We start from the raw sequence: 22,572 nt of genomic DNA, 5'->3' as shown, positions 1-22,572 counted from the left end.
TGGAAAAACTGGACGAATAACGCCTGGGTTCTATTCTTTCCCAATGTTGGAGCCATGCGGGCTCCCAGTGTTAAACTTTTCTCCACGACCATGAGGCCTGCAAACGAGCTTACGCTTTAAAAAGAACGCCGGGATTCCCCCCTCCTCTCAGAAACCCAGACCTCCTGGAAAGACCCCAATAGTGCAAAGTTTAAATGAAAACCGCATGAGCTGGCAACATGGTGAGGATGAAGTGGAGAGCACCGGCCTCAGTCGGTAACTCCCATTTCTGAGCCTTCCCGGTTCTCTGGTTGCCCAGCGGCTTCTGGCTGATGGTTTGTCGCAGAGGACCCCCCACCCGGAGCTGGTCCATGTTCTGCTGGTGGTTTTTAGTTGTCACTGATTGAGTGGGCATTTGTCCTGTCTGTCCAAGCATAAGCTCTGTGGGCGTCCTGGAGAAACAGAGCTATCTACACACCTACTTGGTGATGCTGAGCTGTTGCTATTCCCTTCCGGGACCATGTGGATGGGATAGCTGGTGCTTGATAAGTTGCCAGACACTCTTTGGTTAGAATCTGTTCTTTTCTCCCACTTGCAACGTGGGTGACTGTAGCTTCTTCAGCTCAAGCCCCCGGACTTACAGCTTTTTGTAGCTAATTCAGAGTTAGAATCAGAGAACACTAGAACCGGAAGGAGCCTCGAGAGGGCATTGAGTCCAATCCCCTGCCCTAACGGCAGGACCAAAGCACGGTCTAGTCTATCCCAGTTCATTGTCCCTCGCCTACAAACTTACTGCCTGTAGGTGTTGACCTTAAGTCTTCTACGTTGACACTTCCAATCACGGTGCCCAAGGGGAGCTGGAGGAACCAGGGCCACGGGGTGTTTTTTCTGTAGTCCATCTATGCTCTGCACCATTGGAAAAAGCAATCCACTTGACACCGGTGACAGGTGATCCCTGAAAAAAGAAGACAGAGGAAAAGGACAGGAAAAGGCATCATGAAAAGCCTAGTGAGCCAAAGGCTGACCAAAAAATACCAAAAAAACCCCATCATCTGAGTAATATAGGAGAAGATGAGGCTGCTTAGAAGAAAAACCCAAAGGTCTTTGTGGTCCAGTCTGCTGTATGGATGGTCAGAACCTTTCACAGGGCTCAGGATTTGAAGATTGAAAAAAACCATCACGTTCTGGTGATTGACCGAAGTCCCTGAGAGCCTCCTCCTGTGGTGGTGGTGGTGGTAGTTGGCCCCCAAAAGTCAGGAAGAGCACTTCAATAAAACAGGTCTTCTGCCTGTAACTCTCTCAGGCGTGGTGTCTAACACTAGCATGTGCTGATCACCTGTAACAGTGCTAAATATTCATCCCCTGAATCCGCCAGGGATTGATTTCTTGTTAGTCAAGTTCTTTGCTGTTTGTCCTTTCCTGCTAACCCATTCAGTAAGCTTACCAGCCGGGGTGCGGCGTTTGAACTGCTGTCGCTATGGGAACGACTGCAAAGATACTCTTGTGAATAGCAGACCACGAGAACCAGCATCTGCAGCAAGTTCACCTCTGTTGTCCCCGTCAGCTTTGAAGCTTGGAGCACTGAGGAGTCACCCTCGTAGAATTATACTCAAGCTTTTGTAAGGCTGCAGCATTCTGTGTTTTGGGTCTGTGCTTGTCAGATTTCGCTTCTGAACTGGGTCATGTGTGAGTCATAGTCACTTCAAATTCCTCTTCCTGCTTTTCACTATTTTGGGGGATTCTTGAATGTGTGTCAGCTATAAGAAGCACCATTAATGAGTTCTGTTGCGGCATCGCCACCTGACGTCCCGGTGATGCTTTGCGCGAGGGTCTCTGTGATATAGCTCCCAACAGTTTCTGACTCAACCGATTTCTGCTCAGAGACATATTCATGAAAGGACTCGCGACCAAAAAAAGCTGCTTTTCTTTTTCAGGCAGTGGTGTTTTAGTCAGAGCTGTAGCGAGCTATGTGAGTGGGCACTCCTCTTGCAGTAAGACCACAACCAGCCCCTGTGCTCGCTCATCAGCTGAGAACTTAGGTTCTTTGTTAATCTCAGACTTGTTCCAAACGATGAGCTCTTGCTTTAGCAGGTAGCAGAACTTGCCTTTGTCGATCAACTGGGCCCCAAATCAGTCGCTGGTTAACAATTACAGGTGGAACCTCTCTAATCTAGCACTTTCCAGTCTGACAACATCCGTGGTCTGGCATGATTGTGAGCTGACTGGTGCCAGACGAGAGAACTTACCAGACCATGGGAGGTCAGTAGTGTCTAGCAGCATTACCTACACTTCCACGGCTGAGTGGGCTCTTAGAAGACTTTTAGGGGTAAATTACAGCTAAATAACAGCACAGAACACAGAGCCAGGGCTGGTGGCTAGAAACAGACTTGATGGGAGCATGGGACACTTAGCCATGAGGCTAACTAGAATCACGCCGGATTACGGATGTTGCCGGATGAGAGAATTCTGGATTCAAGAGGTTCAACCTGTATTTGTCCAAAAGCAGAGTCAGAGATGCCGATGTGTAGTTGTCATTGCAAAACTCTTAACTTGCATCCCACACTGCTTGCTGTCCTGGTTTGAGAAATCCGTGCATGCCTCCCTTCTCCCCACGTCTCCTGGGAGAGCTCTCATGTTAGCTGGCCTGATTCAGGTCTTTACAAACCTGGATCTTGTTTGATTTTATTAGTGCCCATATTATTAGCCTAGTCAGCTGATGTCTGCCTGAGTTCAATAACACCTAGTTTTATCACTTAGTCACGTATTTTTAACTTCATTTCTCAGCATTAATGGGACTTTATGTGGGACATGTATTTTTGACAGTGCCCTGGGATCTACAGCAATGTGGTGTACTCTGTCCAGCATACATCTCAGCCCAGCCGGCTGCTCGTCAAATTCTTGAAGAATATCGTTTGCATCCTGACCCGAAAGCAAATTACGCACCTGTCTGATGACCTGCAACCCAAGCACCTGCTTCCTGGCCCACTAGTGCAAACCAGCTGTGCTGCCTCCGTGCAGAGGTGCCAGACCAGGTCTTTCCTGTTGGCTCTTGTCCCTGCCTCGTGTGACAAGCCACAGCCCTGGGGACTCACTAATCTTGTGCAAAATTGCATTCGGCTCCAGGTTTGGATCGTCTTTGTTTGCCAATTTTTCTCGGTCTTGCAGCGCGATGTAGCAAAGGCCGGGCAGATGGGGATAAGACTCTCTTCTCTATTTCCTGACGCCAGCAGCTTCTTCGGTCTTCCAGCCGCCACTCCTGCACCAATCCCTACAGGGCCTTGTGCTGGGCGAATCTGCCCAGGGCGCCGAGGAGTTAGCTCGCACTGACTCTAGCTGGTTTGCTTGGAGCGTGTATCCTCTGCAAAGTGCCTGTCTGGTGCAAATGCTGTACTCCACTTCCAACGTGGAGCGAAGTCACGGCAGTTGGTGGTAATGCGCACTACAGTCAGTATGCGGTTCCAATCCGCCCCCTGCTCCCCTACGCGCCTTTGCAGGCTTCCATGACAAACCTGCCTCCTTGCTCGTGCGCCCTGCACTGTCTGAAACCTGTCCTGAGGCTCAGACTGGCTCTTTTGCCCCAGGTCAGGATTCAAATGTAGCAGCATTGCAGCCATATTACTCCAAGCCTTGTGCAGCTGCTTGCAGACTCACTGATCTCTTTGGTCACCTTGCAATCTGGGGAGTAGTGATAGGGCAGCAAGCTCTTGCTAGCAACTGGGAAGCATTTGCGGGCATGGCTGAGAAGATTGCAGGGTACTGATTGGCCCTGTCATGGCCACAGCTGGTGCTCTCAGCACAGATCATTTTGACTTTCCAGAGCCCAGCTGGAGAGGATGATAACCTCTCTTCCTGGCCATGGTAAGATCTCTTCCCCGTCATGTTCCAGAAGAAAACTAGGGTGCCTGGAAACAAGTCTGGCACCAGGCATTTGAGCTCACTGTTTTGTGAGAAGCTGGGCGGGTTTTTTTTTGCCAAAGGGTTGGGGCAGTACCTGATGTCCCTGCTTAGTGATGGCGGTGCCTGCAGGGACCCCAAGGGCCACCACAGCCCAGCAAGGAGCAGCATGGTGTACGGCTCCCCGCAAGCAGCCTGGATCTCTTCCAAACTCTGGCCCCTGAGGACAGCCTTGGAGGTAGCCAGTCAGCTCCCCAGCCCAGAAACTGAAACTCAAAATGATTTGAGCTGAGGTCACCAGCAGCAGCTGTGACAGGCCAGGGCCTTCCAGGGAGCCATCAGCCAAGCCCTCAGAGAATGTCTCTACCCGCCTGGGCCCGGGCTCCTGTCCCTTTGCCTGTTCTTACTAAACAGAAGGTAAAAAGAGACTGTTGGCCCGTTAATGCTGATTTCCGATAACCCTCGGAGCACGTGGGACGTTGCAGAGGACTGGAAGAAAGGGAATGGTTGTGCTGATATTTTAAAAGGGTAAACGGGATGACCCCTGTAATTATAGGCCTGACACTGATCCCAGGCAAGATAATGAAGCAGCTGATAAGGGACATGATTACTAAACAATTAAAGGAGGGTAATATAATCAATGCCACTCGGTATGGGCCTGTGGAAACTAAATGCTGTCAAACGAATGTGATATATTTCTATGATATTACAAGGTTGGTTGATAAAGGGAATACAGATGCAGTCATAGACTTCTGCCAGGTGCCCGATTAGGTGCTGCTTGGCATTGTGATTAAAAAACCAAAGCGACACAAAATAAATCTTCCCCCACATTAAATGGGGTAAAATCTGCCTGCCTGAGACATCCCAAAAAGTAACTGTCGTCGTCAAGTGGGTTTGTTTGTCTGCAGGTTGGGCTGGGCCTGCAGGCACCAGAGCTTGGCCCTGCCTTTTTACCGGAGACCACCAAGAAAGCATAACCTTGTCACTGGTAACGTTTGCAAATGCCCCAAGCACCGGGGACGTGGTGAGCAACGGAGAGGTTGGGCCACTGTTACTGAGCGATGTGGAACGGGTGCTAAACCAGTCTCATCCACACCTGCTCCTCTGACCAGTTCCTGGCTCCTGGTCTGATGTCTGGCTCCTGCCACGAGACCCGGCTGCCCACATCTTGATCACGTACAAACACGGGAATCTCAAGTAAGAGCAGAGGGGTCATTTCGCCTCTGTATTTGGCACTGGTGGAGCCACTGAAGAAGGATGTTGCAGACTCTGAGAGGGTTCAAGAGAGAGCCCTGAGAGTGATTGAAGGGTCAGAAAGTGTCTTAGAGTGGCAGACGCATGGAGAGTCTGTTTAACAAAGAGAAGGTGAAGCTGTGACTTGCTCACAGTCCGTAAGAACCTGCATGGGGAACCCAGATTTGATGCGAGAGGGCAGAGGAAGGTAGGTAGTGCACTGACGGCTGGAGACTGAAGCTAGGCGAGCTGAGACTGGAAATGAGGCATAACATTTTAACCAGGAGGATACTTTACCTTTCGAGCAGTGTATCCAGGATTCCCCATCACTGCTGATTTTTCAGACAGGTTCAGATGGTTTCCGAAAGGTTCTGCTTCCCAAGAGCAGGCTCAAAACAAGCAAAAGGAAGTAGTTCGTCACGCAGCTCCCAGTCTACAGGTGGAAACTCTTCACCAGAAGGTGTTAGGAAGGCCAAGATTACAGTGGTTCACAAAAGAGCTAGATCAGTTCATGGAGCACAGGTCCACCAAGGGCTATTAGCCAGGCTGGGCCAGGATGGTGTCAAAAGCTGGGAATGGGCGACGGGGGATGGCTCACCTGTTCTGTCCATCCCCTTTGGGGCACCTGGCATTGGCCACTCTTGGCAGACAGGACACTGGGCTGGATGGACCTTTAGTCTAACTCAGTCTGGCTGGTCTTAGGTTCTAACAGGAATTCATTCAGGGAAGTCCTCTGGCTTGTGCCATGCAGGTAGGTGCGGCTAAGTGATCACAGTGGTCCTTTCTGGGCGTGGAATCTACGAATCTGATAGACAGGGATGGGAAGAGAACAGGTGGGGAGGAAAATGATGCACGTGGGTGGGGTGGGGCTGAGAGCAGGAACCCAAGGCTCACATCCCAGGCGCTGCTTGGGAGACGCTAATATCATCAGATCCCTCTTGCTGGCCTAGTCAGCACTCTTAGGATCAGGGTAGGGAAGGTCCAGCAGGGTTGTGGGAGCTGGGATGCCAGCCAGGTGGTGACACGCTCTCCTTGCAGCTGTCTTTGGCCTGGCATCATGATTCCGCCCAGAGTCTTGACAGCTCCCGCCCTCCTTTTCTGTTCCACCTGGTCGGCCTACTTTCTAGCCCACCAGTTTTGGTTCCATTTCTGGCTGTTCTCCTTTGTTTCTCAGCACAGGCCTTCGGTGGTAGCCTGTAACTCTGGCTGAATTCCCCAAGGACGGGTGTGTAATAGACCCACGTGGACTTCTCCCCTGGGTAAGGCATTTCAGAGCCTTCTCGTGTAGTTCACCCAAACCAGGTGGTGGTGGCTGCCTTTCTGCCTACACCTTACTAAACAGGCAGCAGGGGCACCTAGCACATGCCCACACCCCAGCCAGGGAGAGGCAGGGGAATAATGGCACACTTGCAGCCAGCCTGACACAAGCATGGGCAGAGTCCAGTTCAGAGCCAGCTGGAGCCAGGTTACCAAGGATTCAGTTGACCTCTCTAGCCCTGGGCTGGAATCGGTCGATTTAGGGCAGGGGAAGCGGATGGAAAGATTACAGGCAAGTGCAAAATGAGATGAAGAATACACAGGGCTTTCGAGCCCCGGGGGACTCCCCGCTGCTGTTCGCAGCTGGCTGCAGGGTTTCTTGAAGGTTCTGCTGTTGGATGGAAGAAAGTTTTGATAATGGGTCCCTGGGGTCTTGACCCCGTCCATTTATATCCAACACACAACATGCAATGCACTAGCCCAGCCGGGCCGGCTTAGCTGCTTCTATGCACGAAAGAGACATGAGCTCCTGGCTGAGATCGGTTTCACATTTGCATTTCAGATCACGGTGCTACTCAAATGTGCCGCCTCTGGGAAGCTCAGAGGGAGCAGGGGAGCTTGAAAATTCCCCAGGTGGCTTGTCTGATCTGGCCTGTCACCCTCAGGGCAGAGCCCACCTGTCTTTTCTCACGCATTATAACATGCTGTGCATGATAGGGTGCTGTAATTGAAGCCTACAGGGTGATCGTGAGATAGGGGGAAAGCAGGATTGGTGGAGAAAGCCCTGGAGGGGGCAAGGGGCCCTCCGACGTCCTCCGTCATGGGAGGGAGGATGGAGTGAGAGATTACAAAGCCAGACTCCTGTGATCCTCTAGACAATTTCAGGGCTCCAAACAGATGATCAGCGGAATAGGTGTCAACCAGGCCGAGCTGCTACAAAACAGGCAAAAGGGAAGCTGGGTGGTGCCCAGTCTCTCGCTTTCTCGGGTGCCACAAGACTTGTTGTTGCTTTTGTCCTCTGTAGAACAGCGCTGCAGTGTCTTCAAATGAATTGTGTTGCCAAAGCTCTAGTGCCAGGACACGGGGAAAGGACCAGACGGGACGAAAAAAGGACCCAAGGATGAAACTCAGAGCCCTGCCAGGCTGCAACGGCCGCATGCAGGGTGAGCTTTATGGCTCCTGCCAGAGCAGAGGCAGGAGCCCTGCCCCAGGAAACACATGTCAGGGAGATGGCGAGAGAGACCGACAGCAAGCGCGTGCACAAACACCGGAGACGAAAGGAGGTGGCTTGACGGCAGCCTGGACCGAGCCAGACACAAAAAGGAAGAGTGCGGATGCCTTCATGGGAATTCAGGCTTCTCCTCCCAGCACCTGCTACAATGCCAGCTCAGCCGCAGCTGAACGCCCCGCTAGGAAGAGTGCCCCCCCCTCCCCAAAAAAAGGCAGCACAGATTGGTGTGTGGGATCAGCCCGCCCCCCAGCCATTACGCCTGCAGTCATTTATCTCCTGGGGCTGACACAGCTTTTGTCTCTCTCTCCTTCCTCTCGCTCGCTCGCTCGCCCGCCCGCCCCTTCTCTCGTTCCCTTTTCCCAAGAAGACTTTAATGAAATCTGCCCTTAATTGAATCCACCTTTATTTGCATAAGTACCAGGAAATTGAAATGAGCGCGTGGATGTGGCTGGAATGCAGTTAGGCATTATCAGTTGCCCCCCTTATGTGGGGCAGAGCTGTGGTGTGGGGGCTCGGCGCTGCCAGGCACGCCACTCAGCCTGGGCAGGGTAATCGTGTACGGAGGGGGCCTGGCACTCCCGACAGTCCGGGCCCGCAGCCCTCCTGCTGCCCCACTGCTGGGCTCCCCCTACAGCTCTTCCAATACCGCTCAGGCCCAACCTGCAGCGCCCCCACCATCCAGCCCTGGAGCCCAACCCCCAGCTTTACCACATCCGCTTACTTCTGACCGACGGCCTCCCTGCAAGCCCCGTCCTGGGCTCTCCACACTGCTGTGCCGGTGCCCCTCACACCCAATGTGCAGCCCCCCTGTGTGATGGTGTTGAGCGCCTGCTCCGTAGTAACTTCCAGTGTAACCCTCGACATCCGGCAGCCTCGGCAGAGCCGGCTCAGCCCTGCGGTGGCTGGGTGGCCAATGGCTCTGCCGCCATCTCCATAGGCCTCTGTGCAACAAACACCCTCCAAGGTTGCCTCCTGGCCGGGACTCTGCAAGCGTTTTCCACTGGGTGGGGGAGGGCGGGAGATAAGGTTTGTGCGGTGCACCAAGGCGTGTGCGGACGTGCACCACTGCTAGACAAGTTTTTCTTCACACAGTCAACCTGTGGAACTCCTGACCAGAGGATGCTGTGAAGGCCAGGACTCTAAAAGAGTTTATAAAAGAGCTCAGCAAATGTTTGGAGGTTAGGTCCATAGATGGCTATTTCCAAGGGGTAAGGTATGGTGCCCCTAGCCTTTTGTCGAAGGCGGGAGATGGATGGCAGGAGACAAATCGCTTGATCCTTGTCTTCGGTTCACCTCCTCTGGGGCACCTGGTACTGGCCACTGTCGGCAGACAGGATACTGGGCTAGATGGACCTTTGGTCTGCCCCATTATGGCCGTTCTTATGTTCTTAGACACACGCTGCCAGCCACAGGTGCACTGGTAACCAGCTGGGCAGCCGCCCATGTACTCGGCTTACGGGGACTGTGAATCCTCGCCCCACTTCCGTGCCGTCTCCCTCAGCCCTGAAGCAAGCCAGCCCACCTCCCCAGCCTTCAGGGGCAGTGACTGTCGAGGCCTGCCCCCGCCCCAGCCCCCCAGCAAGGAGCAGGAATCCCCTCTGGGGCAATGCCTGTGAAAAGCCACTAGCAGCCCATGAACCCCCCCACCCCCCGCCGCTGCCTGAGCCAGTTTATGGGGGGGACAAAAGGCATGAGATGAGCGCCACACAGGCCTCAGCTCTTGGGGCTGTTATTTGGGGCTAAGCTGCAGGATGTGGGGTCAAACCAGCCTTTCAGCATCACAGCCAGCCTCCCCTACATGGCAGCCCTGTCTGGCGCCTTCTGCCACTGGGCGCAGGTCACAGGTTGGGACCCCCTCACCCAGGATGTGACCTGCCCCCACTGTGGCCCGCGGTGGGGGGGCGGGGGGGCAGATTGGGCCTGTTCCAACTGGCATGGAGACGAACCTCGCCCAGTTGCCACGCACCTGTATGAACAGGAAGAAGCAAACGGCAGACGCTCCTGAACGACGCCTTTGCTGTTGTTTGGTTCTGCCCAGTGGGACGAGCCCCATGCTAGGGCCCCAGGTTGTAATGGGGGGTGCCACTCGGCTTGCTGGAGTGAACTCCGGGCGCCAAGGCCTTCCCAACGCACTGCCTGGTGCCAGCCCCTCACTGCGCGCGTCTCATGCGGCAGAGGTACCAGGGCCATGCCCACCCTGGTCAGACCCTGTCCCTGCAGGCTGGGGCTGAGCCCAGCTTGGGGTGGGAATGGCTGACAGCAGCTCCTTCTTGCAGGCTGCTGGGCTCAGTCCAGCTCACTGACGGTCCAGGTGGGTGTATCCCTCCGGAGGCCCCTGCGCCTGGTGGGCAGGTTCAGCAGGGAGACCATGGCGCCCAAGGTGAAGCCCAGGAAGGAGGCTTGCACAGCCTCTGTGTGCCCTGTACCAGGTCTGGGCATAGGCTGCACCTGCAATGGGTGGAGCAGGGTGAGAGGCGAGCCCTGCTCCCAGAAGGTGCCTAACTCCCTGTCTAGCAGGGAGGGTCTGGGCCACAGGCCTTTCCCAGGGGAAGACGGCTGGTCACGTGCAGGGACTGGACTGGGAATGAGGAGATGTTTCACTTCCCAGGCCCCGGCTGATCTTGGGCAAGTCACAGCTGCTGTCTTGGCTTGCAGAGACCACGGATCATGGGGATCACCGCCCTGCCAAGGTGTGGTTAGCCTGTGAGGTTCTGAGGACCCTCCCTCAGGCTGGGCTCATGCAGCAGTGAGGCCTCTGGGCACAGTTGTAACAGAAATGGTAATGATGCTAGTAGAGCAGAGCCATGCCTGTTCCTAGAGCACCCTCAATGTGACCCAGAACAATGGCCCTTGCCGACATGGCAGGGCAGGGACCATCCCCCCCCCACACCCCCATGTCTAATACATACAGCGCCTCCCCCAGGCCTTCAGATGGCACGCCTGCCCCAGGGAACCTGCCCCACCCAGGAAAAACTCCACTCGTTGGGATGGATTGTTGGTGTGGTTTCTCCTTGGCTTTATTGTATAACAATTGTCCTCACTGTAGACTTAAATAACACATTTTTTTAAAAAAAAACAAAAAAACAAACCTCCTGCTCACAAGTCAAAGGACTCGGAATTATTTACAGCCCCATGTTCCGGCTGGGAGTATTTTTCTTCCCCTTTTCCGGGAAGGGGACAGTGGGAGAAAGCTGACAACAGCCCCCTGTCTGTGCGTTGCCATTCAGTGACCAGCCCTCCCTTGGCGCTCAGTGCAAGCACCGTGTCTAAGCACCATGTCGTTCACGATGCCGTCGTGACACAACCAATGGGCTGCACTGATGCATCATGATATCTGCAACAAAAGCAGCCAGCTGGGGAACTACTCAAGCTGCAGGGCCAATCCTGGTCACTTGGGGACAGTGACGTTCTCCAGCCTGTTACATCTACTCTCTCCACCTCTTGAGCCATCGAGTTCAACTTTAGCAGCCCATCATGTCCATTTACCTGCCACATCCAGCTCTCACGGAAGCCAGCCACCAAACGCCAGTTGGCTTCGAAAGGAGCCAGGTCACTCCCTGCCTGCTGCACCTGTCCTGGTGTGGTTGCTGGCCTGCAGCCAGCTGGGGCAGCTCAACGGTTTCGGTACATCGGTTTCTTCAGCAGATTCAGAGCAAATGACGTCGTGAACTGCGGTCCAGAATCCCTGCACTTTCTTAGACTTGCTGCCCAAACGAAGGGCTGGAGGGCTGCCCAGCAGGGAGAGCTTTGTGACCTCTGTGCACCCCGACGTGACCAGCTGTCCCAGTTTTGTTGGGACAGCGCCAAAAGTCTGGGCTTGTCTTACAGGGGCACTTCTTACCCTCCCCGCCCCACACACCCCCCCATCCCCTTTCCCAATTGCTATCTGGACACCTAATGCAGAGTCAGCCAGACAGGATGGAGCGCTCATTGATGCAGCCTGCCTATGGGAGTGTCTCAGCCAGACTGCGGCTCTGAAGACGGTTCACCCCCTCCCCCCCCACCCGCCGCCCCACTGAAGAACAGCCCTGGTCTTAGGGGGATCCCAAGGGATGATGGGGGGGGGGGGCGCTAAACCAATGGGAGAAGAGTAAGTGATGCTTCATCGCCTCGGCATTGCCTACACAAGAAGCAGTCACCCCACCAAGAAGAGCACAGTGCTAACAGCTGCAGATAAGGTCAGGGAAGGGCCTCTGCTTGGCCACCTTTGCAGCCTGTAGGATACAGGGTCCTGACTTGGAGAAACCCATTTGCAGGGAGTAATGGCTGGGCCTTCCCCTGCACTGACACGACAAGGACTGTCAACAGCCATGCTCCAGGGCAAAAGTGAGGGTCAAGAAGAATTCTCCACAGGGCACAAGGCCTGCATGGTGAGGTGCATTATGGAAGGGGACTGACACTGGCTTTCAAAGCAGCTGGCACATTGGCAGCCAAGATGCTGGGCTAGATGGGCCCTTCCGCTGCTCTGGTGCAGTATCAGTCCAAGCTCTGGCTGCCAGTCTCACCTACTGGCCTCAGTCTGTAAGGCAGCCAAAGGACAAGCTCTTTGTGGGCTGTTTTAGGCTGGATGGATGGGGAATCTGAACAGATTGTTCCAGGAGCTCTCTGGCTGGCTGGTCAGACACATCTGGAATATCAAGTCCAGTTTTTGTGGGGCGGGGGGGGAACCCGCCTCCACTTCAAAGGGATGCGGATGAATCTAGGGGGCTGGTGCACATGACCTATGAGGCGAGGCTGAGGGATTTGGGCTTCTTTAGGCTGCAGAAGAGGAAAATGAGGGGGATTTGACAGCAGCCTTCACCTTCCTGAAGTGGGGCTCTAAAGAGGCTGGAGGAAGGCTGTTCTCAGCAGTGGCAGAAGACAGAATGAGGAGAAATGGTCTCAAGTGACAGAGGGGGAGGTCTAGGTTGGATATTAGGAAGAACTATTCCCTTAGACGGGTGGTGAAGCGCTGGAATGGTTAACGACAGAAGTCACGGACTCTGCACCCTTAGGGTGGACACAGGCGCCTCCATTCCGACAGGACAGCCCTGTGGGGAACAGCACTGCAGTGTTACAACAGGGAATCACTTTTATTTTATTAAAGGAAAAAAAAGGCCTTGAGAGTTTTTGCTTTCTTTTCTTTTTTTTAAATATAGCCATTTTGTTGTGTTTTTTTGTCCTTTTTAATAGTTGTCTTTTCTTTTTTAACAGTGACAGAAACTGAGGTAACACTGTGATACTATAACCTCTCCTACAGGAAGAATATTCAGACCCGACCACGGAAGGAATTACCACCACCCCTCCCCGAAACCCTTCGACAACCTAACAATGACAACAATGCAACAGGGAAAAAATAATCACACGCATGCACGCGTGTGTACACACACACACACACACACACACACACACACTCACTCACTCCCCCCCCCCCCCCCAAAATCAACAAACCAACCGGAAAAATAAAAAAAGTTCTAGGTGGTGTTCTTATTCCTTATCTACATTATTGCACAAAAGATCGAGGACATTGAGGGACCTAAGGCAAAAGGAGAAATTGCGACTCTATTATCTAAATCTGTGCAATGCTACCTCTAAAAATATTTGCGCCCTGGTCTGCCCCAGAGCACGGGGGTGATACCTAAACAGGCAGACAAACGGGCTGCGTTTGCCCAGAACGTGGCCTACCGAGAAGGGGTGAGGTGAATATTCTAACAGGGTGGGGGAATGAGACCGACGGACAGGGTTGGTGACACCACGGAAGGTCAGGCGATCCTGGGCGCAGCAGGCCAGAAGCCTGGGAGAAGCCTCTCGGGTGCTGGCCCTTCCTCACCATGGGTAGGTAGAGATTGGTGGATCAGTCCTGCCAAGCCATGGAGCAAGGGGCTATCAGACACAATGCACCCCAGGTACTGGCCCCAAAGGTTCTGGTGTCCCCACTAGTGCTCAGGCAGGAGTGGGGGAAGAAGGCCAGGCCTGAGCGTGTGCTACGGTCATACAGGACACGCTCTCCAAGTCCAGTGGCACCCGGTGCGGGGCTTGGACTGTGCCCGGCTGGGGTGTTTGTAAACTGCTGTTGCTGCTTAGTAGCGTGATAGCCCTTTGTGCTGTAGGGTGAGTCGTGCTGCGCCCACAGGCGGCGGGGCGGGGGGGGAAGCTGCTCACAGGTACCACGTCCCAGCTCAGCCAGTCCAACTCTCCGCCCCCACTACAGCCCCTGGGGCGCACAGCCAGCCCCAGGGAGTCTGGGACAGGTGGGGGGAGAAGGGTGGACAGCACAGCCGTGTGGCACTAATGCCCCAGCGCTGCCCCACCCCCAGACAGCCGTGCTGACTGTGCCCTCAATGCAAGCCACTGGCCGGGGGCCAAGCCCACTGCCCAGCGAGGCTCTGCCGGCTGCAGAGCTAAGCCAGCACCTCCCTGAGAGTTGCTCCTCACCCTGCCTGGTGTTGCATTACACTGGGGCTAGCTGGGGTGGGCCAGGAGCTATAACCCACCCTGTGGCGGACGCGTGGGCAGCTAACCTCCCCACACTGCAGAGAAGACGCAGGCGATACCGCTCCCTCGCCGCCGATCCTCCCATGACCTGCCTCCCCCCGCCAGTTCCCCACAATTCCCTGGGAACTTGGCCCAGGCAGCTGTGGGCTTTGTTTGCACCAAGCTGGGAGAATCCGGCCCGCCGCCCCCACGCCCGTCGCCAGCAGTACTCCGCAGGGCAGGTCTTCCTGAGGTGCAGGTGGTGTAGGCACGGGGTGACTCGCAGGGTGGGGAACCCCTCTCACCCCTCCAGCAGGAGCTGTTGTCCCTGATCTCGGGAGGAAAGCCTGGTGCATGCCCTTGATGGGGAAAGAGCCCCTTTGCCACAGTTGTCCAGTTGTGCTCAGGCCAGAGCGGGGAGACGGCAGCTGAGCTGAGCCCATGCGTGCTGCCTGCCGGAAGCCGGAGCCCCAGACAGCCCCTCACTGGGTGGTGGTGGGGGGCTAGTCACTGACCATGAAGAAGGCACCTGCGCCCCCAGGTCTAATTCAAGAGGAGATCAGAGAAGTGCTTATAGACACCCCTCAACCTCTCGCTCGCTGCCTCCCCCCCCCACACGCACAGCTCTCTCTCTCTCACTCGCGCACCCCCCGTTACTTGCACAAACACACACGCTCCCAGCTCTCCCCTCTCCGTGTGGCCCTGCTTGTCAGGGTGAGGCCCCCAGTACTCGCTGGCAGGGCAGGGGCCATGGGCCTGCCTGTGGTGCCCTGCCGCTGCCAAGGGGCTGGGACCTCCCCCGTCACACCAGTGACCTGTCAGCCCCCCAGCAATGTGGGGAGCACAGGGTGGGAGGGGAGTTGCTCCCACAGCCAGAGAAGAGCTGAGCACACCATCAGGTTACACACAGGCGTTGGGCAGCCAGGGAGCTTGTGGCCATGGAAGGCTCTCCTGAAGAGATGCCCATGCCTGGGGGGAAGGTCATTCCCGCCTGCCTGCGCCCAAGCCCTGAAGCTGCTGCCCTCGGTGTGTCTGTGCCACCATTCAACGGCCTTTCCCCGGGCCCCTCTGGGCAGGGCATGGGCAGGGGACCGGGTGGGGGAGAAGCGGAGCAGAAAACTTGTGGGGCAAGGCCAGAGACGGGGACAGCTCCGGGAGGGGCCTGGGCTCTCAGGGGACATGCCCCCGGGTTTGCACAGGAGGGTCTGCCAGGCCAGCCCTGCAGATATGGACAGTAACAAGTAGTTTGGTTTTCAGCAGGTGTTTACATACGTGTGTGTAGATTTAGCACTGGTCTAGCTGAGGAGCTGGTTTGGCTCCAACACCTCCAGCCAGGTGTGCCAGCTGTGCCAGCGCCCCTGCCAAGGTGACTGCGTCGCCTTGGGCAACTCCACCAGCCAGCTCTGCTCTGGACCGGCCTCAGCCCCCCACAGGCCTCCTTGGGGGCTCTCCTCCTCCCCGGGAGCTGCACTGGTGGCAGGGGCAGACACAGGCAAGAGCCCCTCCGCCTAGGAAGCAGATGCCAAGTCATGCGCGTCTGGGTACCCGCGAGCACCCCTCCCGAGGCCCCGGCCTGCTCCCCTAGCCCCGGCCCCACACGGCCGGCTGAGGAGAGCGTCTCTGACCGCTGCCACCCCCAGGAGCCCCAAGCAGCCGGGCTCCGTCACGCACTCTGCCCTCTTGCGCCCCATAGGAACCTCAGTGCCCATGGGACAACAGCTGGGCCCAACACACACACACACACACACCCCCCCGACAGGTGCTACATGTACCCCCAGACCCCCCCTCCCTCATGGGGATCCTGTAGCGTGGCCCTGCCCCGAGCTCCAGCACCCACCCTGCCCCAGGGAACGGTGTGCCAGAGCAGGGATACTGCCCGGTCTGCATGGGCCAACGCTGACCGCCTGCTGCCCCCAAGATGGCTCCCATCCATGCGGCCAAGACTTGGCGCCCGTTCCCTCCCTCCCATGTCTTCCCGCTCCCCCCGATGGGAGGAGCCCTGGAGCTCCGACCCCGCCCACTGGCAGAGCCGGGGGGCTATGCAGCCCGCCAGGGGAAGCAGCCCCCCAACCCAGTCCTGGAAGCTGCGAGGGGGGGGCGCCACGCCACACACGGTTCCTCCCAGCCGCCAAGCCGGGACCTCTCTGGTGCGCTGCAGGTCCGCGCTGTGGCCTTCCCTCCGGCGTGCACGGCTGCCCGCACTCCCACCGTCCGTGAGCGCTCGCCGGGTGTGTAGTTTTTGCTTTGGGAGACAAGGCTCCTAGTCCTTTATCCCCCCAAAAAGGAATCCCCTCCCCCTGCAGGCCCCATCCACCCGTGGGGCAGGGAGGTAGGGAGCTGACGTCGTGGTTGCCGACCGTACGGAGCAGAGCGGTGCCACGAGGCCCCCTCCTTCCTGCCGAGCCCTGGTCAGACGCAAATCTCTATTGCTGTGGCCAGGACCATCTGCCCCTTGCCTTTGTCCTGCCGCCCGTCCGGCCGGCTCGCGGCGCCCGGGGAGGGCAGGCCCGGCTCGGCGGCTGAGAGCCGGGGACTGCTGCCGCCTTCCGTCAGGATGGTTCTCTTGAGCGGGGTGGGGGTGCAGGAGCTGGGCGTCTCGTGGCGGTGGGGGCCGGAGGAGACCTTGTCGCCGGCGTGCTTGTGGGAGCGGTAGGAGGGCCGGCGGCGCACCTCCGACATCAGGTCGTACTTGATGAAGTACAAGACCTCCCTGACAGGGCAGCGCTTGTCAGGGTCCAGGGCCAAGAGGCGCTGGAACATGCGCAGGGCGTTGTCCGTGAAGCGGCGCCACTGGGAGGGCAGGCCCGCCAGCCGCCCCTTCTGCCACCGCACGAACTCCTCGAAGAAGGTGTCCGAGGCAGCGGCCGCCTCCCAGGGGAAGTTGCCCGTCAGCACGCAGAAGATGAGCACCCCGAAGGCCCAGGCATCGATGCTGGTGTCCACGGCGAAGCCCTCGGCCCGGCCGGCCTGGCACACCTCGGGCGCCGTGTAGGGGATGGTGCCGCTGATGCGCTTCACCCGGCAGCCCACCTTGCGGGTCATGCCGAAGTCGGCCAGCTTGACCCGACGGCAGTCGCGGTCGAAGAGCAGCACGTTCTCCGGCTTGATGTCCCGGTGCACCAGGTTCTTGCTGTGCATGTAGTCCAGGGCCAAACCCAGCTGCTGCACACAGCGCTTCACCATGTCCTCGGGCAGGCCCACCTGTATGGGCAGAGGCACCACATTAGCACAGGGCAGGGGGTATCTCCACCCATAAGCTGCAGCCCAAGGGCCCGGCCTGGTCCCCAGCGCTGCTCGGAGCCCTGCCCAGGGCACCGACGGGGGCAGGCCAGGGGGTTAAGCTACAGAAGCACGTGCGTGAAGAGACGCTTGGCTCTGCTGGAGACGGCCCCAGACAGCCAGGCCCCTCACACGGGTTCTGGGCCCTGTGCCCGCCACCGCCTCTTGGCACACTCCAGGTCACACGCAGACTCTCCCAGTTAAGCGCGTGAATTAAGGAGGCCGTACTCCTACTCCTTTACCAGTGCTTGAGCGCCCCCGGCCCCCAGGCCTCTGTGCGCCCTTGGGCAGACAGAAGAGCTGTGTGCTGAAATGGCACCAGCCCCACGTTCCGAGCACCACAGGGGTCACCAGCACACTGGGCTCTGTACCAGAGCGAGTCCTCCCTCCAGCCAGTCAAGCTCTCCTCTGGTCAGTATCTGGTAAGGAGATGCCCAGATCTGGCCAAGCCACAGTGATGCTCCTTCGTGGGAGCATCCCCCCCGGCTCCGGCGTCATCCTCAAATCCCAGCTGAGGAGCCTGCTCCCAGTGCTGGACCCATAAGTCAACGGCAGCCAGATCTCAGCCGAGGACTTTCTCCCCGAGAGCACCGCTGGCGAGGCTGGAGATCCACCTCAGCTTCTGCCCCCCAGGGCCGGTCGAACCCCTGACAGACGGCGGCACAGTGGGAGGGGGGCTGAGGAGAATGGTGGAGCCGAAGGGAAGAGGGGAGACAAAGGGCGCTCGGCTGAGGGGCTGAGAAAGGGAGGTCGCAGTGACCACGCAGGAGCGAGCGGAGGAGCAGTGTGGGGTGCTCAGGGGCTGGGCAGGTAAAAGGAGGAGAGTGACGGCTGAGCTTCCGGGAACATCTCAGGCAGCGAGGCCCCCGGGCTGGGCAACACTCTCCCAAGGGCAGCAGTGGCAGCTCCGAAGGCCAAAGCCCCGAAGAAGCACCCTACGCTGGCCCGGGGACGGGAGGGGACAGGCGTGCTGCCCTGAGGGGCCCCCCCTCACTCTTGTCTCTGAGGACAAAGCTGCCTGGGAGCCCCGTCCGCAAGTAGCACAGAAGCCGGGCTGAAATTTGGAGACCATCGTCAGTCTGAAATGACAGCCCAGAAACCGGCTCCGTCCCTCTGGCAAGTGAAGGGTCTGAGGGGGCAGCCAGGCTGCAGGTCAGAGCTGCTGCCCCCTGGGCAGGAATGGGGGGCGTAGCTGGGGAGGGAAGGGAATACAGTCCCTCCTCTTCCCTAGGGAACAAGGTCCTCACCCCTCCCTGCCCCTTACAGCCCATTGCAGGCCAGGTGAGACCAGTCCCCTGGGCAGATCTCAGCCCGGGCCCAGGCTAGTCCGCACCCCTGAGCCCATGCCAGCCTCGCAAAGCTCACTGTGCCGAGGCGCACGTGGGTGAGCCTTTCCTGGGTCACAAGGGAGAGTGCATTGCAAGGACGCCTCACACACGCCCTGTCTCTTGTCTGTGCTACCGGGGCTGCTGAGGCGGCATAATTACATTTTCTTTTACTTGCTTTAAGATTTCATTACGCTTCCAACTCAATTATGGCTAATTTTATTTGGGGAGATCTCCTTCTTCTCTGTGGTCACCCTTCCTCCTTCCCTTCGCTCAGGTCTGGCTGCGCATCTCTCCACTCCCCCACAGCTCCAGGCCTGGGCCGTTCCCTGCAGAGGGGAACATTCTCTGAGAGGCGCTGGGGGGCCGGCAAGCTCCAGGAGGTGGCTCTGACCTCGGGGGCACTGCTGAAGCCTCCCCCTGCTGTCACAGGGCTAAGGAATCACAGTTGTTTGCTGCTTATCTACCAGGATCCCAAAACACTCTGCAAACGATGGAGACAGAAACCGTTTCACCCACCACTGAAATGCGGCCCCTTCTGGGGAGGGACATGCCAGCAGTTTGGCCGCACGCAACATCACTTGGCAAGGTTTTCGGGCAGAAGTCATGCCCATTGCAGCCAGTTACAACTGCAGGGCAAGCGTACGCAGGGAGGTTGCAATGACCCCAGCCAGTATTTATCAGCCCTGCTCCTGGGGCAATTTCCACAGGCTGGTTAGCAGGATCCGGGGCGCGTCCGACTGGTCACAGCTGGAGGACACAGTCTGCCTTTAGGTCTCTGAGGAGCAGAGGCCGCGTAGGGCAAGAAGGCAGAGGAGCTGGGGCGGCCCGGGGGTTAAAGGTCAGGCAGCTGGGGCCAGGGGAGAGGCAGGCGGGGAAGCTCCCCAGCTGGTACCTGTGGTGGGATGATGTCAAAGAGGTCCCCGCCGGGCGCGTACTCCTGGGCGAAGACGTAGCAATCCTCCGTCTCGAAGACCACGTCGAAGACCTTGATGATGAAGGGGCTGGAGGAGAGCGTGTTGGTGATGCTGAATTCCCGCAGGAAGTTCTTCAGCTTCGTCTTGCTCTTGTTCACAAACTTCAGTGCCATTTTGGTGCCTGTGGGGAAACGGCTCAGCACCGTAGGGCTCCTCCCAGGCCAGGGAGGAGGTGCTGGGGGACACAATGCCCTCGCCACAGCACCCAGCTCAGGCACCACCCACCCCACCAGAGCAGTCCCAGCGGGCGCTGCTCTCAGTGCCAACCCAGCTCTGCATGGCTCTCACGATGGCCTGGCCCACGCCCACCAGGCCTCTGGAGCAGGGCTCCTGCTAATGTTTTCCACCCAAGTGGAATGAATTCTCTTAGGGGTACCAGTGTGGAGGCGACGTGTGACACGGAGGAGGTGTGCGACATACCAACGTGGCTGGCTGGAATGAGGCCAAGGGATTCACTGGGGGTGGGGGGTCTCAGTGTGATGCAAAGGGTTGGGCTTTGGCTGGGCTTCCCCTGCTGCTGCCCTGAGCCCCTTCCTGGGGCTTGATGGGAAGCTGTGTTTGTATCCTGCCTGCGCCCTGCCTGCGCCCCAACTCCCAGCCCAGAGCCTGTACCCCACCTGCACCCCAACCCCCAGCCCAGAGCCTGCTCCCCGCCTGCACCCCAACCCCCAGCCCAGAGCCTGCTCCCCGCAGCCTGCAGGCGCCATGCAGACCTCCTCGCCTATTCACCAGCTCAGCAGAGCCCTGGGGAGGTGCAAACCCTCCCATTTAGACTTGGGGAGTCGCAATATTGAGGGGTCCCTTTTGGGGTCCCTGCCTGAGCAGCTCCTGACTCCCCTGCAAGGCAGGATCCAGCAGGAAGAGAAGCCAAGCTGGGGCCAGGGAGCCTGCCGTTACCTGCAGCCTGCGAGGCTGGAAATGCCCCCGGGTGAGCCACTCCCAGCGGGCGTCTGTCAGCTGGCTGCAGCAGACGGGCACCAGAAGGGGCAATCCCCCTAACAGCTCTGGGCTGACTCCCCGACGGCCCCCAGCTCCCCCCATCCCAGCCGCACCCAGGGCTTGACGAGCCGCCCACGAGCCCTGCCTGGCCTCACCTGTGCTCTTGTGGGACACCAGGTCCACTTTGCCATAGGTGCCCTTGCCGAGCTCGCGGATGAGGTCATAGTGCTTGCCGATGTCGGTGCCGGAGAGGGTGCGGATGGCCAGCGACTGCATGTCCTCGGTGATCAGGGGCACCCCGCAGCAGGCCAGCTTGCGCGACGGCTCCTGCTCGATCGAGCCGGCACTCATTGTCATGCTGCAAGGCAGGGACAGGGTCAGGGTCAGGGTCAGGGGCGCGGCCACACGGGGAGGTGGGCCGCGCAGACTGCCTGGCCTCACTGAGCGCCTGCTCTCGGGTGCGGCTGGGCCGAGGGGAGCTGCAGTAATGAAGCCTCAAAAACCACTGGGGGGAGCCCCAGGGCATAGGGGCCAAGGCCCACTGTGCTGGGTAATTCACTGCCCACCCGCTCATGCGCCATGTCAGCCCCACCCACGATGCCCCCACGTCGTCAGCATCCTCCATGGCCGTGCTTCCTTCCAGGCCGTCCCACCCCAGGCTGCCCAGTGCCTTTAACTCCCCCCACTGTGCCCTTCCTCCTGCAAGGCCTGCAGGACCCCCAGCCGTCTCTTCGCCTCCTGGGGAGTGAGCCACTCACCCCCACAGGGGGAAGGTCAGGCAGTCTGGGGGCGGCTTCTCACTCAATTCCCTGCTCTGCCACAGGCTCCCTGTGCGACTTCGGGCATCTCCTTTGGCCCGGGGCTTGGCTCTGCGCCCAGAAAGGGTGGGTCCGTACAGCAGGGAGCAGCCTGCCGCGGAGGGGTTCAGGTGTAGAAGGTGCTGGATAGCCCGGTGGGCTCAGGCTCGGGTGCCCAGCCCCTTCCCTCCTGCTTCAGAACTGGAGCCAGACGCCCACACCAATACCGTTAACCCCACAGCACAAGCCTCGGGACCCCCGTGGGCAGACCTAGGCTGGGAGAGCCTCCACCGGGGTGGCTGCTTGCCGAGTAGCTGGCCGCACTGCGGGGACAGCTGGCCCTCTCTGGGGAGCCATGAGGGTAACACCTTTGGTATTTGGCAGCTGCCCAGTTTCACCTATGGGCTCTCTGCTTTGGGGCAGGGACCTGCTCTGTTCTAGGGTTGGGCAGTACCTAGCACAGCGATCCCTTCCTGGGCCCCCGGGTGCTGCTGTGGTTACAGCCAATCTGCACTGGTGGGGGGCGGTGAGGCAGACAATGAACCCCAACGGGAGGTAGGTGATTCAGGAGTGGGATTAAAGGGCCCTGCGCTGCATCCCTCCCTGCCACCGACTTGCTGTCTGGCCTGGTGTTCCTCCCTGCCACTGACTGGCTGTGTAAGCTTGGGCCTCTGTCCAGGCCTCACTTCCCCGGCCGTCGAAGGGGAAGTGTATGACCCGAGCTTTAGGAAGAAAAGCCAAGTATGGCTGTACAATTTCTGCTGGGGTCAGAGGGGGAAGGCGGCTGGTGCTGGGGAGGAGGGCGGAGAGAGAGGTGCAGCTGGGTTTCTAAGGGGCCCGCATACCAGAGGATCCGGGCACCATGAGAAAGTACCAGCTCCGTTGCTTGTCACTTGGGTTAGCTGTTGTTGTCGTTCTTTAGCCTTTCCGTAACACCCCATCACCCTCGCCCTTGCAGCAAGGACCCAGACGCTGGCAGCTCACAGCAGACAACCAGATGCCGTTACTTATCCCAGATAAATTCGGGGCATTTCTGATCTGAAAGCAAGTCAGGGCTCTCTGGGGAGATTCCCGGAGCGTCAGCTGGCATGGAAGGGCAAGGACTAGCAGGAACAGGCCCAACCCACCACCTCTGTTCGCAGTCCTGGGCGATTTCTGAGGGGGGCTGGTTTAGGCAGGATTCAGGGGAATGCAGAGGGCGCTAGCCA

The 22,572-nt window shown here is 58.1% G+C and overlaps 1 protein-coding gene across 2 annotated transcripts in view; it reads right to left on the bottom strand.

Moving 5' to 3' along the window:
* Positions 1 to 11,531: 11,531 nt before the first annotated feature.
* SBK1 (SH3 domain binding kinase 1) overlaps positions 11,532 to 22,572 on the bottom strand; it is a 49,615-nt gene continuing 38,574 nt past the window's right edge. The window contains exons 2-4 of one of the 2 annotated variants that reach the window (XM_075010867.1): positions 20,723 to 20,925; positions 19,547 to 19,749; positions 11,532 to 17,248 (exon numbers count right to left, since the gene is read on the bottom strand). In XM_075010867.1, the coding sequence (XP_074866968.1) occupies positions 16,457 to 17,248; positions 19,547 to 19,749; positions 20,723 to 20,925 (1,198 nt within the window). In that variant the 3' untranslated portion in view covers positions 11,532 to 16,456. The remainder of the gene's footprint in view (positions 17,249 to 19,546; positions 19,750 to 20,722; positions 20,926 to 22,572) is intronic. The other variant, XM_075010868.1, reaches the window with a different exon arrangement.

Source organism: Carettochelys insculpta, chromosome 16 (assembly GCF_033958435.1).
Source record: "Carettochelys insculpta isolate YL-2023 chromosome 16, ASM3395843v1, whole genome shotgun sequence".
NCBI classification, from domain to species: Eukaryota; Metazoa; Chordata; order Testudines; family Carettochelyidae; genus Carettochelys; species Carettochelys insculpta.
Note: the sequence above shows the minus strand (reverse complement) of the source record. Positions and strands in the feature narration are given on the sequence as shown.